Source organism: Muntiacus reevesi, chromosome 21 (assembly GCF_963930625.1).
Source record: "Muntiacus reevesi chromosome 21, mMunRee1.1, whole genome shotgun sequence".
NCBI lineage: Eukaryota > Metazoa > Chordata > Mammalia > Artiodactyla > Cervidae > Muntiacus > Muntiacus reevesi.
In genome coordinates, this window is record NC_089269.1 from 17,831,147 (window position 1) to 17,843,686 (window position 12,540).

Genomic DNA, 12,540 nt, shown 5'->3' on the forward strand with positions numbered 1-12,540 from the left:
CTCTTTTCTGTTGAAACTGTTACTTGGCTCTGAGATGGCAGCAGAGGAAGCGCCCAGCATGTACTCACCGGCCTGGTTGGTCGTGATGCTGACGGCAGCAAACTGCCTCGGCGGTGAGCTCAGCTCTGACACCCCGTTCACGGCATCGATCTCAAAGGTGTAGTTAGTGTGTGCCAAGAGGTCGGTCACTGTCACCGTGGTGTTGGTGAGTCCAAACTGTCGAGGGAGGAAGCGGACATTTGGACTGCACGGCTCACACTGTTTTACATTCCACCCACATTTTTTACATATGATGTTGAAGGTAACATCTTTCCGGCCTCCTGTGTCCAGGGGCCAACTCCAGTCCAGGATAACCGAGGTCTCGTTTATATTAGATATCACATTTCTCGGTGCAGATGGAGGTCCTGCAAAGTAGTTCAACAAAGATTAATGAGCCTCACGTTGGTTTTCTACTACAAGGGAAATAGATAATTTACAACGGAACTGAAAGAGGTAAATAACCATCTTGTCTTTTATTTTATACTTTTAATTCGTCCTTGGAGGATCTGGGAGATTATAGACACATGGATTCCAGAGGACTGTCCTCCCCAACCTATGAATGGGGGGGTTTGGACTCCAGGTTGAAGATGCGTTCACAAAGTCCAAGGAAGGAATCTACTACTAAATTCAATGCCCTTGTGAATAGTTATGAAAACCTTAGTATTAGTTTTATAAATCTTAGTTCTTTTTCCCTGTGACCTATGACCAACACATAACAAGAGGGAATAGAAAAGTAAAAACACAAATCCCATGCCTATAACCTCCCCTACCCTGTCAAAGTAATGCAAGATCTAAAACAAGATATAGAATTTTTTTTTTCCTTTCTAGGGGTCCTGTTGTAAGAAGTGATTTAAAAACTAATTCATTCTGTGTGATAAATGTTGCGTTTGTGGTGAGCCAAGCATGAAGAGTGAAGCAGAGAAAGCTTTTAATTTGCACATGGATAACAGAAGGAAATGGGCCAAATGCTAAAAACAAACAAACAAAAATAATAAGAAGAAAAAAGTAAATAAAACAAACATGGAGGCATGGGTTGCAGCAAAACTACTCACGGGTACAAGCCATGGATGGAGGGTCTTTGTCTGCTCGGAAGTAATTATTTTCACACCTGCAGTTCACTGAACCATCTTCGTGAGTAGAACTGTGAGGTGGACACTTAGCACACTTCATGTTACCGTCTGAAGCCTTGTAGAAACCTGGTCGACAAGCTACAAACAAAATGACTCTTTTAAAATTCTGTGACAAATTTGAAAGTGGATCCTTGAAAATACATCAAACAGATTTCAAGAGGCTAGGGCGTGCATTTATTATGAATAAAATCCATTTTGTTTTTTCCCTCCCAGAAGTCACAGAAGCAAATAATGTGGCCCAATATAGTTCCTCCATGTATATGTTTGTACTCGCACCAAATGTTAAGGGGGGAAAAAAACCCACAAGAGTTAGATGATTTTGGCACTAGAGTGTGATGAAATTTCCAGTTCATGTTTTCACAGCTTTACTTGGCATTGGACCATTTGTGGAGAAAATAAAGCAAAGCCATGTCATCATGCAGCCATTTCCTTTTTACACATGATGCAATGTGCACAGACTCTGCTCTGTATTTAGCACTGTATTACGTACCCACTTGTTTTCTAATCAGTTGATGTGTAAACAATTTTATGCTCACGCATTGTAAGCTGAAGGAAGAAATCATGGCTTTGTCTATATTTTAAGATTCTTTATATACGGATCTCCTGATCTATGACATTTTTGTTTTCTCTTGACAGTGTCATCCCTTAACTTCTCTGGTAATGGCCTAAAATAGAGATTTTAATATATTTCCTAATTTGTATCTCAAATACACAGGGAAGTATAATTTTTATTTAAACTAATATACGTGTGAATATTTACTAGAATAAAGCTTTTTAAAATAATCATGTTATCTTTCTTCCTGGTAGTATCTCTGAATGATGTGGTTTCTTTCTTTCTTTTTTTTTTTTTTTTTAGCTCAATGAATTGGTTACCAGATATTAAATTCAGCTGCCCGTTTAGAATTCACCGTTTAGAATTTAGAATTCTTTACAACTTTTACAGAAATGTCTCCATTATAGTCTTTTCATTTAATCTGCTATAAAATTTAAAATGTACTGTTTCATTTGGTTCATTTTCATAATTGCAGTGAGAACTGAAATCATAGCGAAAATCCTAACAAAAATCCCTTGACATTCCTTTGAAGAAGAAATTCAGGATCTTTAGCTTTAATTTCTTCTAGATTATCTTTGGAAGCCAGTAATTTCTTAAGTCTCTAAAACTCAATTTAAAAGCTACACTGAGATTTGATGATTTAAAGCACTTAGAGAATAGACCCTATAGACTATTTTTATGATTGAATTCCAAATTGTTAATATCAACTTCATGTTGTGAATAACAGGTTATTTACCTTTAAATAGAACCTGTATGAATAAATCTTAACTTTTATAATCACTAAATGCATATTGAAAGATAACATACTGTATAATAGTGTATCTTCCTACTGAACACTTCTTGGGAGATAGCACTGCCGAGGAAAATACATTGACAAGGCAAAAAATTAGAATAACTTAAAATAATAGTCCTTGGGTAGAGAAGATCCCCTGGAGAGGAAATGGCAACCTACTCCAGTATTCTTGCTTGGAGAATCCCATGGACAGAGGAGCCTGGCGGGCTACAGTCCACGGGGTCAGACATGACTTAGCAATTAAACAACAAACAACAAAATGACAGTAATCATTAACCCAGTCTTACTGTTTTCAAATTCCTACTAAGAATGGCTGCTCTAGGATCATATTACATTAAATTGAATAACTTTTGGTTCTATATTGAGAGCCACTCAAATAGGGAGGCCTGGCATGCTGCGATTTATGGGGTCACAAAGAGTCGGACACAACTGAGTGACTGAACTGACCTGAACTGAACCAAACTTGAGTGAGTGAAGTGAAAGTTGCTCAGTTGTATCCAACTTTTTGCGATTCCATGGACTATACAGTCCATGGAAATCTCCATGCCAGAACACTGGAGTGGGTAGCCTTTCCCTTCTCCAGGGGATCTTCCCAAGCCAGGGATCAAATCCAGGTCTCCCACATTGCAGGCGGATTCTTTACCAGCTGAGCCACAAAAGAAGCCTTAACCAAACTTAGATTAGGATTTTAAAGTTTGAACATTGTCCTTAAACACTGATTAGGAAGGTCCCCTCATATCTCGTGTCATATTGCCTCAGGAGGAAATGATATAAAGTCTAAACAAATTATGCATTTAACTTCTGGTTTCAATTTAGCTCATCACTGAGTGCCTTTGAATTTGCAAAGAGGGCATTGCTGAGCCTCTAAAAGATTAAGTTGCAGTGTTCCAACATACTTTGTTGTTTTGTTTGCTTGTAAATTGATCTCTTTATTTTTGTTTGAGTCTTTTATGGTTTTTACAACATTTAGCATAAAGGTATTCACCAAACAATCATTTTTTGTTAATATTATAAATGGCTATGTATGTGATACTTAAAGAAAAGACAAGCCAGTCATATAATCACTTCTTAGTTACAGCACCACAACACAGAATTTCTGGTAGTATTGAAAGTAGCTAGTTATTAAGCCTAGAAGTTAAGAATATAACTTGAGCTAATAACCAAACTTGATCTAATTTTGAGTAAATAATAACCTTGGAGATGAGAACAGTAAAATTAGAGTAGGTAAGATGTGTTAGTCGCTCAGTCATGCCTGATTCCTTGCAACCCCATGGACTGTAGCCTACCAGGTTCCTCTGTCCATGGAATTCTCCAGGCAAGAGTACTGGACTGGGGTGCCATTCCCTTCTCCAGGGAGTATTCCTGCCCCAGGGATGAAACCCAGGACTCCTGCATTGCAGGTAGATGCTTTACCATCTGAGCCAATGCAGTTTAATAAATATCTGTCAGTCATTAACTTTTGTCCAGGCTCCTTCTTAGTCTTGAAGATACTAATGTCCCTAATTTTGTCCATTCCAAAAATGCCTTTGCTATGTGAAAGCAGGAAACAGAAATTTTCAGAACACAGGCCACCTGGAGCAAGTATTTCATTCTGATTGAGCTGTTGGAAGAAACACACAGAAGAAATCCCATTTGAGAAAGATTACAATAGGAGTTAGCCTATAAGAAGCATGATTAAATACACAAATGGATCACAGCATGAAAAGATAAACTCTCAAGTAGAGGAACATGGTGGGCACTGTTGGTTAAGCACTCAGTATCCCAATCCTGTTTTCTGATTGTTAATAGAATCCTGATTTTGTTGAGAACTGCATTCTGCCAAGTACTCCCTAACTCAGATTTCATTGCAAATTGGGGTGGATGGCCAAAGTTATGGCCAAAGAGATGGCTAAAGAGATACAAACAGAAATCTGATGAAAGCTTTCACTTTCTTTTCTAGCAAGATGATTCAGATGCACTGAAACCACTCAATCTGCATTATTCTAACTTTGATTATGGGCATAATGGTTACAGGATACACTACGTTATAAGTCAAGAAACTTAGAGAGATGTATACCCTGCTTTTGCTTGCCAAGCAAGCACCAAGCTCAAGATTTCTTATAATGTCTGAAAAGAAACATCCTGTTTTTTGTCACTGTGGTCAAGCTTTCTTTGTCTTACAGAGAAAGCATTTGTAAATGATAAAAAAAGACAAAGAGAATTCAGTTGAGATGTATTACTTATACAGAATCATAGCTTAATGGAACTAAAAAGATCCTAAGAAAGCACAATGGTCAATCTCTGTGTTTTACATCTGAAAATCCAGGAAGTTTGGTGGCACAGTAAGGGACAGACTCTATTAAAAAAAGACAAAGAGAATTCAGTTGAGATGTATTACTTATACAGAATCATAGCTTAATGGAACTAAAAAGATCCTAAGAAAGCACAATGGTCAATCTCTGTGTTTTACATCTGAAAATCCAGGAAGTTTGGTGGCACAGTAAGGGACAGACTCTATTCTCCATCTTCTGGAACATGGTAGCTACCTGGATTTAATAAGTGATAGGATTTAATCATCTATTTACAGATATTCATTGAAGGATAACTATCCTGAGTACAAAGATAGGTTCTACAGTAACAACCTAAATGTAGATACTTTTTCTCTTTATGAAGAACTTTCAAAGGTACCATCTCAATTGAATCACACAACAGTTGTATTGAAATAATCAAGGTAGATATTAATCTTATTTTACAGAATAAACAAATGAAGTGCAAACAGAAATAATAGGATGCCCAAGATATAAGAGAAAATCAATGATAGTCTGAACAAGCAAGACAAATCTGCTTTTAATTTTACGTAAATCACTCATTAAAGCAAATTATTTTCTGATCAATTTAGGCTGGTTGTATGACATTGGAGGACAGTCATCTAAAAAAATTAATGCAAAACATTTAGTTAAACAAATGCAAGTCTTTTGTCATATATTGCTAGTAAGACCTCATTTCAGAAAGGCTGATGTTCTCTTGTTCTCCAGGATTTTCTGTCTAATTGAAGTATAACATTACTATGGGCAGATGAGCAATTGTACTTTTGATGAAAGGACAGATGTTGACTGCCAACTTTAAGAACATGGTGACCCACAGTATGTGGGAGGCATACAAGTAAATTTTCCTTTTCTTGATACAGACAGAATCTCTAAATTCTTCACTCAGGTTGTTCAGCAAATTTGAGAGTATGACTGAAAAGTTTATATTCACTAATAAAATTATTATACTGGTAAGAACCATTACCTTTAAATATATAAGGGGAAATTCTTTATAGAATATACTTACTTCAAACTTTTTCCCTCCCTTGTAATAAATTCACCTGTGCTTGAATACCTATCTTTCTATTAAACTTTCTTCATTATTAAATCCTCATGGAAAAATTTGAAATTACCTCTAAAGGGGGTAAATACTTATGTTTTATTATCTTTGCTTATGGTAGGGAAAACAATGATTGTAATTTAAAAGTATCTCCTTTTCTCCCTTGGATGTAAAATTGCTAATGCAACAATGTGCACATTTCTCCCAGTATGTATTACTTCAGAAACTGAGAAGGTTCAGTATTCAAAAAAATAAAACCCAGGTAAGAAGTGGTGATAATTGTGGTTTAGTCACTAGGTTTTGTCTGATTCTTTGCAACCCCATGGACTCTAGTTCGCTAGGCTCCTCTGTCCATGGGATTTCCAAGGCAAGAATACAGGAGTGGGTTGCCATTTCCTTCTCTAGGGGCTCTTCCTGACCCAGGAAAGAACCTGTGTCCCTTGCATCACAGGCGGATTCTTTACCACTGAGCCACCACATAGAAATAAGAAATGGAAAGAAGAAAGTAGGTATGTTAACGTGTTTTATTTACCTTTCTTTTTCAAAGGACGTCTTGGTCAACTTATTACAGAATATCGAAGAACAGAGTACACACAATAATGGTAAGTTAATGGTAAAAAATTAACATGAAGTCAGACTTATCCAACTTTAAGTTTTAAATTAAAAAAAATAAAAAATAAAAACTTCTGAGATATGCCGCTTTCCTGGTGGCTCAGAGGTTAAAGCGTCTGCATGGAATGCAGGAGACCCAGGTTCAATCCCTGGGTTGGGAAGATCCCCTGGAGAAGGAAATGGCAACCCATTTCCTTCCAACTCCAGTATTCTTGCTGGAGAATCCCATGGAGGGAGGAGCCTGATAGTCTACAGCCCGTGGGATGGCAAAGAGTCGGACACGCCTGAGCGACTTCACTTTCACTTTTCTGTATATAGTTAAGCTTTCCCTGTGTTGGCCAGCTACTAGAGTAACACTTAACTGAAGTGGAAATACACATATTCAAAGCCTGCTGCCAAAACGACAGAAACCTGATTTACATTTTCTCTCAGATAACCCAGTGGTACAAGTTCTTGCTAGTCAAACACGGCTAAAATTATTCATAGATTTCTGCCTCAGGGTAGTAAAAAACCAAAGAGTGATTAAACAGTGTAAGATCTTTTAAGTTGAGGGCAGGAAACCTTGGCTTTGATGAAGCAAAGTAGGATGATCCATGAAACTAAATTAATCATTAAAAATGGGAGGTAGTACTTCCTCAAATCCTACTGGATATCATCATGGATTTACCAGGAATCAGGCTTGTTCAGATAATGTTTGGATTTCATTTATTTACTTTCTAAAAACAAACATGTATTGATCTCCTAAGATGACCTAGACATTCTACTGTGTCCAGTCACAGTGATAAAATTCACAACCCTAGCTTTAAAGAGGAGATCTATTAATTCCATGCGGCACTATTGTTTCAGAAATGGGTTTTCTCGCTTGAGAATTAAAGAGTGTAAGTGCTAAGACACTTTGTAACACAACATTTTTAAGTTATTTTCACTAAGAAACTCCCTGATTTCATGCCTCTATATCCCAACACTTCAAGGTCTTTTCAGCAATCTTTCAGTAAGACCACTAGACTGGGAAAGAGGAAACGTAGGTTTTAACCTAGTCTTTCCTTCTCAATAGGTATTATCTCAAAGTTACTGACCAGGCGTCTCCAATTTTGATGAAGTAGTTGGGATGGTCACTTCCTCTTCTCAAATAAGTTGAAATTCCACTTTTAGTAATTTATTATCTGTTCCCAGGTTAGACCCTGAGCAATATGTAGACAAGATTTCCTATTCATTTTACATGCCCAGTGTCTAGCGTATTGCCTATCAGCTAGCTGTTGGTGAAATACATTTTTAAGTAAATAATTAACTTGTAAACAATTGCCCTCTCTGGACTTCAATTCCTTTATTTATCAAATGATGGGTATTAACTATCTTCTAAAAACTCTTCAGGTGAGACACTTTAAAAGGTTAATACTTCACATACCAAAATTTATAGGATTCCTAGAACTTCCTAGGTAGGAAAAAACACAAAAAGAACAAAGTGAAAGAGTTAATTCTTAGGTAGGTTAATAAGGATTCTGGGGCCCTCAGGTGGAATGGGTCCAGGGCCATCGAGGAGGAGAAAGGGGTCTAGGGCTCTCTAGGAGGAGAAAAGGACAAACTTTTTTTTCTACATTGCTTTGTCTTCGTCACATAAGAAGTTTTTCTTAAACTCTGAGTTGTTATAACAGTTTTTAAGACTAACTTTCTTTAAGCCCAGAGCTAATGATTAGGTGACAAAACAACCAACTTGCTCAAAGGTATGCTTTTCTTTAAGCTCTGTTCAGTTCAGTCGCTCAGTTGTGTCAAACTCTGTGTGACCCCATGGACTGCAGCACGTCAGGCTTCCCTATTCATTACCAATTCGTGGAGCTTACTAAAACTCATGTCCATTGAATCGAAGATGCCATCCAACCATCTCATTCTGTTGTCCCCTTCAGCTGCCTTCAATCTTTCCCAGCATGAGGGTCTTTTCCAATGAGTCGGTTCTTTGCATAAGATGGCCAAAGTATTGGAGTTTCAGCTTCAGCAACAATCCTTCCAGTGAATATTCAGGACTGATTTCCTTTAGGATGGACTTGTTGGATTTCCATGCAGTCCAAGAGACTCTGAAGAGTCTACTATAACACCACAGTTCAAAAGCATCAATTCTTTGGAGCTCTGCTTTCTTTATAGTCCAACTCTCACATCCATACATGACTAGTGGGAAAACTAGGTTTGACTAGATGGACCTTTGTTGACAAAGTAATGTCTCTGCTTTATAATATGCTGACTAGGTTGGCCACAGCTTTTCCTCCAAGGAGCAAGTGTCTTTTAATTTCATCTGCAGTGATTTGGGAACCCACCAAAATATAGTCTGTCACTGTATCCATTGTTTCTCCATCTATTTGTCATGAAGTGATGGAATGGGATGCCATGATCTTAGTTTTCTTTTCCAGTCCTGTGGCCACTTCTGAGTTTCCAAATTTGCTGGCATATTGAGTGCAGCATGTTCACAGCATCATCTTTTAAGATTTGAAATAGGTCAACTGAAATTCCATCACCTCCTCTAGCTTTGTTCATAGGGATGCTTTCTAAGACCTGTTTGACCTCGGACTGCAGGATATCTGGCTCTAGGTGAGTGATCACACCATCGTGGTTATCTGGGTCATTAAGATTTTTGGGGGGATAGTTTTTCTGTGTATTCTTGCCACCTCTTCTTAATATCTTCTGCTTCTATCAGGTCCATACTGTTTCTGTCCTTTATTGTGCCCATCTTTGCATGAAAATTTCCCTTGGTATCTCTCATACCAAGAGATCTCTAGTCTTTCCCATTCTATTGTTTTCCTCTATTTCTTTGCATTGTTCGCTGAGGAAGGCTTTCTTATCTCTCCTTGCTTTTCTTTGGAACTCTGCATTCAAATCGGAATATCTTTCCTTTTCTCCTTTGCCTTTTTAGCTTCTCTTCTTTTCTCAGCTGTTTGTTAGGCCTCCTCAGACAACTGTTTTGCTTTTTTGCATCTTTTTCTTGAGGATGGTCTTGAACACTGCTTCTTGTACAATGTCATGAATCTCCATCCATAGTTCTTCAGGCAGTTCTTCAGATCTAATCCTTTGAATCTATTTGTCACTTCAACTGTACGATTATAAGGGATTTGATTTAGGTCATACCTGAATGGTCCAGTGGTTTTCCCTACTTTCTTCACTTTAAGTCTGAATTTGGCAATAAGGAGTTCATGACTGAGCCATAGCTAGCTCCTGGTCTTGTATTTGCTGACTGTATAGAGCTTCTCCATCTTTGGCTGCAAATAATATAATCAATCTGATTTTGGTATTGACCATCTGGTGATGTTCATGTGTAGAGTCTTCTCTTGTGTTGTTGGAAAAGGGTGTTTGCTATGACCAGCGTGTTCCTTGGCAAAACTCTATTAGCCTTTGCCCTGCTTCATTCTGTAGTCCAATGTCAAATTTGTCTGTTACTCCAGGTATTTCTCGACTTCCTACTTTTGCATTCTAGTCCCCTATGATGAAAAGGACATCTTTTGGGGTGTTAGTTCTAGAAGGTCTTGTAGGTCTACATAGAACCATTCAACTTCAGCTTCTTCAGCATTACTGGTTAGGGCATAGACTTGCATTACTGTGATATTGAATGGTTTTCCTTGGAAATGAACAAAGATCATTCTGTCGTTTTTGAGATTGCATCCAAGTACTGCATTTTGGACGCTTGTTTAAGCTCTGTACTAATGATTATATAACAACAATGTATTTTGCTGCAGGACATGTTTCTCCTTCTGAACAAGAACCTTCTGACTAATCTAACTCATTTCACACGCTAGTAAAGTAATGCTCAAAATTCTCCAAGCCAGCCTTCAACAGCACGTGCACCGTGAACTTTCAGATGTTCAAGCTGGATTTAGAAAAGGCAGAGGAACCAGAGATCAAATTGCCACATTTGTTGGATTATTGAAAAAGCAAGAGAGTTCTAGAAAAACACTTATTTCTGCTTTAACGACTATGCCAAAGCCTTTGACTGTGTGGATCACAATAAACTGTGGAAAATTCCAAAAGAGATGGGAATACCAGACCACCTAACCTGCCTCTTGAGAAACCTGTATGCAGGTCAGGAAGCAACAGTTAGAACTGGACATGGGACAACAGACTGGTTCCAAATAGGAAAAGGAGTCCGTCAAGGCTGTATATTGTCACCCTGCTTATTTAACTTATATGCAGAGTACATCTTGAGAAACGCTGGGCTGGAAGAAGCACAAGCTGAAATCAAGATTGCTGGGAGAAATATCAATAACCTCAGATATGCAGATGACACCACCCTCATGGCAGAACGTGGAGAGGAACTAAAAATCCTCTTGATGAAAGTGAAAGAGGAGAGTGAAAAAGTTGGCTTAAAGCTCAACATTCAGAAAACTAAGATCATGGCATCTGGTCCCATCACGTCATGGCAAATAGATGGGGAAACAGTGGAAACAGTGGCAGACTTTATTTTTCACTGCAGATGGTCACTGTAGCCCTGAAATTAAAAGACGTTTACTCCTTGGAAGGAAAGTTATGACCAACTTAGATAGCATATCAAAAAGCAGAGACATTACTTTGCCAACCAGTGTCCGTCTAGACAAGGCTATGGTTTTTCCAGTAGTCATGTATGGAGATGATAGTTGGACCATAAAGAAAGCTGAGCACCGAATAACTGATGCTTTTGAACTGTGGTGTTGGAGAAGACTCTTGAGAGTCCCTTGGACTGCAGGGAAATCCAACCAGTCCATCCTAAAGGAGATCAGTCCTGAATATTCACTGGAAGGACTGATGCTGAAGCTGAAACTCCAATATTTTGGCCACCTGATGCGAAGGACTGACTCATTTGAAAAGACCCTGATGTTGGCAAAGATTGAAGGCGGGAGGAGAAGGGGATGACAGAGGATGAGATGGTTGGATGGCATTACCGACTCAATGGACAAGAGTTTGAGTAAACTCCAGGAGTTGGTGATAGATAGGGAGACCTGGCGTGCTGCAGTTCATGGGGTTGCAAAGAGTCGGACACAGCTGAGTGACTGAAATTAACTAAACTGACTAATCTTATCTTGAAACATTTGTTGTGGGAATGGGTCTGGTAAGACCTTTCTATTGTTAGTTCTAATCTTGTTAATATAAGATGTATATTAACATGTGGTAAAATTATATAAGCTCTTGATAAGACTAGCCACTGGGGCACTCTCCATCCCCCTTCTGATATCTATGTCAGAATCTTTCTCTGGTCCTTTTCCACTGTAATAAAACTTCTGTCACATTCAGATCTGGATTCCTCAGTGTGTATGCCTAGAAGTGGTATTGCTGGGTCATATGGCAGTTCTATTTCCAGTTTTTTAAGAAATCTCCACACTGTTTTCCATAGTGGCTGTACTAGTTTGCATTCCCACCAACAGTGTAAGAGGGTTCCCTTTTCTCCACACCCTCTCCAGCATTTATTGCTTGTAGACTTTTGGATAGCAGCCATGCTGACTGGCGTGTAATGGTATCTCATTGTGGTTTTGATTTGCATTTCTCTGATGATGAGTGATGTTGAGCATCTTTTCATGTGTTTGTTAGCCATCTGTATGTCTTCTTTGGAGAAATGTCTGTTTAGTTCTTTGGCCCATTTTTTGATTGGGTCGTTTATTTTTCTGGAATTGAGCTTCAGGAGTTGCTTGTATATTTTTGAGATTAATCCTTTGTCTGTTTCCTCATTTGTTATTATTTTCTCCCAATCTGAGGGCTGTCTTTTCACCTTACTTATAGTTTCCTTTGTTGTGCAAAAGCTTTTAATTTTCATTAGGTCCCATTTGTTTATTTTTGCTTTTATTTCCAATATTCTGGGAGGTGGGTCATAGAAGATCTTGCTGTGATTTATGTCAGAGAGTGTTTTGCCTATGTTCTCCTCTAGGAGTTTTATAGTTTCTGGTCTTACATTTAGATCTTTAATCCATTTTGAGTTTATTTTTCACACACAATAACTCTCTGTGATTAAACCTAGTCCCTGATCCCGAAGCTATGTCTTCTTCTTCGGTCACTATACACTTTCAAAAAGCATCTTCACTTTCTTTCCTGCTTTAAGTATTAAAATTAGCTATTGAAATTAC

At 38.2% G+C, this 12,540-nt stretch overlaps 1 protein-coding gene across 2 annotated transcripts in view; it reads right to left on the reverse strand.

The window, feature by feature from the left end:
- The window catches only part of EPHA3 (EPH receptor A3), a 387,238-nt gene that overhangs the window by 130,633 nt on the left and 244,065 nt on the right, over positions 1 to 12,540 (reverse strand). For both annotated transcript variants that reach the window (XM_065913656.1, XM_065913655.1), the window contains exons 4-5: positions 1,092 to 1,247; positions 69 to 404 (exon numbers count right to left, since the gene is read on the reverse strand). In XM_065913656.1, coding sequence (XP_065769728.1) covers positions 69 to 404; positions 1,092 to 1,247 — 492 coding nt within the window. The remainder of the gene's footprint in view (positions 1 to 68; positions 405 to 1,091; positions 1,248 to 12,540) is intronic.